At 44.4% G+C, this 4,870-nt stretch overlaps 1 protein-coding gene and 1 long non-coding RNA gene across 2 annotated transcripts; one reads left to right on the top strand and one right to left on the bottom strand.

Annotated features, from left to right (window-relative positions):
• Positions 1-4,870, bottom strand: MGC76132 (Ferritin, lower subunit (Ferritin L)). The gene is made up of 4 exons (NM_203774.1): positions 4,748-4,870; positions 2,967-3,113; positions 495-620; positions 1-304 (listed from the first exon to the last, which is right to left on the bottom strand). The coding sequence occupies exons 1-4, from the start codon at positions 4,847-4,849 to the stop codon at positions 158-160; spliced, it is 522 nt and encodes a 173-aa protein (NP_989105.1). The 5' UTR covers positions 4,850-4,870; the 3' UTR covers positions 1-157.
• LOC116412250 lies at positions 4,254-4,754 on the top strand. The gene is made up of 3 exons (XR_004223616.1): positions 4,254-4,315; positions 4,439-4,514; positions 4,665-4,754. It is a non-coding gene; the product is annotated as an uncharacterized LOC116412250 (long non-coding RNA).

The following is a 4,870-nucleotide window of genomic DNA, read 5'->3' as shown; positions in this document are numbered from 1 at the left end:
GACATGTCACATGGCACATTTTATTTGAAAAGGATAAACTTTTTCAATCTCCTAGAAATTTGGAATGGTTGTTATTTTTAAAAAAACAGCTTGTGTGTGTCTCCAGTTGGATTAGCTCCTACACAGGATGAGGTAGAGGTTTCCAGCAATGCAGCATTCAACCGAGCGTGTGCTTATCAAAGAGATACTCCCCCATTCCAGGCTGGCCCCCACTGAGCTTCCTCAGGCTGGTGGTGTGGTCTCCAAGCTTCTTGATCACTTCAGTGCTCTCTGATAGAAATGGAGATTCCAGGAAATCGCACATCTGTACGGAACAGTATATAGATTTAGTCAGACTTTTCAGGGACTCTCAGAAAATAAGCATGGCATATAGGTAACAACCTACCGCCACTGCAAAACCAATTGTAAAATAATATTAGAAATCAAACAGTAGTCTGTGTACATATATAAATGGTTTCTGCTTTACGCTGGGAGGTTACATATACGTTACTAACATGAGGGTCATTCTTGCTTCCAGCGACACCGTGCAGATCCAACAGTGCTTGATTGACATGCTTCTCCAGTTTCAGCGCTACCTGGAGTGCCTCCAAGCCACTGGTCCAGTCATCTCGCTCTGGTTTCTATTAGAGATTAGAGGACATTAGAATAGCTAAAGGGTCAATCTACACAAGCACATGCTGGTAGAATGAAGCACCACTGGGGTTATGTAATCACTAAAAACACTAAGTTTGCCCATGTGCATTAACCCATAGCAACCAATCGGTAGGTAGCATTTACTGTCACCAGTATGAAAGCAAACATCTTCTTGGTTGCTATGGGTTACTGCTCCTGGGCAAAGTTAGTGCCTTTAATTACACATAGGGACATGTCTCTTACCTTCTGAATCCATATTGAGAATAGAATCTGCATACAGAATAGGAGCAGAGGGATAGTTTGTTGGGGGTATCCTTAATGGAGAAATTAGGTGTTGTTGTAGATAACAATTTGTCTAATTCCAGGCAGTGTCATTCTGTGGCTACTAAAGCAAATAAAGTGCTGTCTTGTATAAAAAAGGGCATTGACTCAAGGGATGAGAACATAATTTTGCCTCTTTATAGGTCCCTGGTAAGGCCTGACCTTGAGTATGCAGTGCAGTTTTGGGCTCCAGTCCTTAAGAAGGATATTAATGAGCTGGAGAGAGTGCAGAGACTGCAGCTAAACTGGTAAAGGGGATGGAAGATTTAAGCTATGAGATTAGACTGTCAGGGTTGGGGTTGTTTTCTCTGGAAAAGAGGCGCTTGCGAGGGGACATGATTACTCTGTACAAGTACATTAGAGGGGATTATAGGCAGTTGGGGGATGTCACCCCTATAGATTAGAGGAACGGAGCTTCCATTTGAAGCAGTGTAGGAGGATTTTCATGGTGAGGGCAGTGAGGTTGGGGAATGCCCTTCCTAGTGATGCTGTAATGGCAGATTCTGTTAATGCCTATAAGAGGGGCCTGGATGAGTTCTTGAACAATCAGAATATCTAAGGCTATTGTGATACTAATATCTACAGTTAGTATTAGTGGTTGTATATATAGTTTATGTATGTGAGTGTATAGATTGGTAAGTATAGGTTGTGTGTGCTGGGTTTACTTGGAAGGGTTGAACTTGATGGACTCTGGTCTTTTTTAACCGTATGTAACTATGTAACTATGGAAGGGTTACATTGAATCTAGGGCGATAAACAAACTGGAGCCGAATGCTTTTCAGAGACCCAGCTGGAACAAGGGTGCAATTGTTTTGGGACCAAGTACTATGAAATGGGGTGGTTTGTGGGTTCAAAGAAAGAAACACTTTCTCTGATGTAAACATATAGGAATGCTGAGCACAAACACTACATATAGGGGAAAAACAAAGGAATATTGAAGAAAATAGATGCACATCCCCAACCTACTCTGTGTCAATGATTCTTTTTTTTTTTTTTTTTTTTTTTTATAACAAAGCAACAAAATCCTGGTAACTGCTCTGTAACATGGCTTGCTAGTGGAGGACCAAAAGGCAAAGCTTCTTTATCCCTTCCCTACACCCTAAGATACACTACAGGCTCGGTGACTTAGCAGACTCTTCTGTCACCCCCCTGTGCTTTTATCAGTGCAGCCACCATACAAAGTACAGGGCTTGCTAGAAGGGAGGGGGAGACAAGGAGACACATTTTTCTTTATGATAAGGTAACTAACAGATAAAAGTGAACTAACCCCAAAAATGTAACGGTTATTTCACTGCAATGTTATGCAATGTCTAAACGCAATTAACAAAAATGATGCTTGTATGAAAAACTTCTATAAAAATAAAAATGTTAGAAAAAAAAAAAAGTGAACTAAGCCCTACATGCTGGAATGCCCCATATGGGGTATATTTTAACTGGGAACATTGAGACTGTCCTGCTGAAGGATGAATAGACTACCTATGGAAGTGGGTACCAGCTGTATGATCCTTCTCTAGGCACAGGCACCATTTCTATGCCTCCAACCTACTAAATCCAATGTATTCTCCTTGCAATAGCCACTTAGAAAGGGCTAGCTGGGTAAGGGTCGGTCCCTTAGATTCTGGGAGAAGATCTGCTCGCTTGGTGACCTCGCCAAGCGAGTGGATCTTTGCGTGTATAGCCATCTTAACACCAAAACCTGGGGTTGCAGGTGAATCACAAGTCTGCAGGGGGTGCCTAACAAATTAGCACTCCCTAGTAAATTAAGGTTTTGTTGTTCAGTAATGGTTATGTTTTTCCTGCTTCAGCTTTTCTGATTGCACTGGGGATGTAAACAGCCATAATGCAATGCTGCACTGCTGCCCAGAAAGGAAGCAGGGACTCATACAAGTATCGGAGGTCACACTCCACACACAACTACATTTTTATGGCAGTTCATATGATATCCCTCAGGTCTTTTTGTCTCTTTTTTTTTTTGCACATCTGTGTAATGAAGACCTAAAAGGGGCACTTACTTCTACATTCTGCAGGTAGAGCCGCCCGCCCCTCTCATTCTGGTACTTGATAAATTTCTCTGCGTGCTCCCTTTCCTCTTCCGAACGTTCCCGGAAGAATTTGGCGAAGTTGGCCAGGGCGACATCATCACGGTCAAAATAGGAGGACTAAATGAGCAGACAGAAGGAGAGAATGTAGTAATTATTCCAGCCACGGACAATGTATTTCTTATAGCACATGTGGACTCATTTTCAAGCTTGGTTTCATAGAACATGGCTAGATGTGAGCAGCTGTTAAAGAATATCTGTGGCAATAAATTACAAAGTCCCAATGGCTGTAACTTCCCTCCAAAATCCAATTCTTTCACAGTAAGCATTTTGCACATTGCAGGAAAGCACAGCCATCAGACATGAATCACAAACAAGTGGAATTAAGGCAGGAGATATCTGTTAAAGCAAAACTAGTATAACATATCAGAACACAAATGAGGGTTACCCCCAATTCATTGAGTTAGTGTAATGAATAACTGTAACCTAAGAAGCCTGTAGGGGAATATTGAAACTGCACCCAATGGCGGCCATACAGGCCCAGATGGGCAGCTGGCTATGTTAAAACTGGCCACAACATCCAACCAAACCTGTACACCTACTGCTTCTTTATTATAGTGTCTTTTTGCTCTATATTCCCTGCAAATATGCAGGTCATTGATCTACAACTAGTGACTAACCTGTTGCTCCCCAACCCCTTTGATGTGGCTCCCTGTGGCCTCAAAGCAGGTGGCCATTTTTGACATGGAGGCAAATTTTAAAGGTATAAAGACCCAGTGTACTGCCAAACTGAGCCTCCTGTAGGCTGCCAAACAACCAATCACAGCCCTTATTGTTCACCCCTATGAACTTCCATGCTTAAATTGCTCCTCAGCCTTTTATATATTGCTCATGGGTAAAAGGGATCTGTATCAAAGCAATAGATTCTTACAGCAGAGCTGAAGTGTATTTGTTTAGAGAGGAAATGTAGGTTTATTGCCCAAGCAAAGTTAAATGATACAAGCCTGATCTGTGCCTTAACGTGCCCTTTACATGCAAGTGAAAAAGGGGGTACCTATCTCATAGATGGGTAATTACTGAGCTAATAAGCAACTGCAAGCCCCCCTTCTTTATAAAGGTGAAGGATAACGTATAAGTGAGAAACCATAACAAAACGTCTCAGACTATAACAAATCATGAGACTTCATAGAACGTCTGCCATAAAATATAGACACCTAGTGGGTACGGCTGCCTGTATAAAGCACCGACATGCTCCTTATAACTGCAAAGAGCTGCGACCAAAGAGAACACATAAGGAGGCGAAGCAGCAGGTAGGTAGGTAGGTAAGTGCCGGTAAGTGCGGGCAGTGCTGGGCCGAGCAGGAGTGACACAGGGCACAGCAGCGGTAGGTAAGTGCCGGTAAGTGCTGGGCCGAGCAGGAGTGACACAGGGCACAGCAGCGGTAGGTAAGTGCCGGTAAGTGCCGGTAAGTGCGGGCAGTGCTGGGCCGAGCAGGAGTGACACAGGGCACAGCAGCGGTAGGTAAGTGCCGTAAGTGCCGGTAAGTGCGGGCAGTGCTGGGCCGAGCAGGAGTGACACAGGGCACAGCAGCGGTAGGTAAGTGCCGTAAGTGCCGGTAAGTGCGGGCAGTGCTGGGCCGAGCAGGAGTGACACAGGGCACAGCAGCGGTAGGTAAGTGCCGGTAAGTGCGGGCAGTGCTGGGCCGAGCAGGAGTAAGACAGGGCTCAGACATGTGGGCACACGGACAGGCTCACCAGGGACAGGTACACATAGGAGCTGTGGTATTTCAGGTTCACCAAGCGATTGAGCCCGGCCTCGCAGTCCTGGTGGAAATTGTGCCGGACCTGAGACTCCATTGCAACCTCTGTTGTGGAAAC

The sequence above is a fragment of the Xenopus tropicalis genome, chromosome 7, assembly GCF_000004195.4.
Source record: "Xenopus tropicalis strain Nigerian chromosome 7, UCB_Xtro_10.0, whole genome shotgun sequence".
Classification (NCBI taxonomy): domain Eukaryota; kingdom Metazoa; phylum Chordata; class Amphibia; order Anura; family Pipidae; genus Xenopus; species Xenopus tropicalis.
Note: the sequence above shows the minus strand (reverse complement) of the source record. Positions and strands in the feature narration are given on the sequence as shown.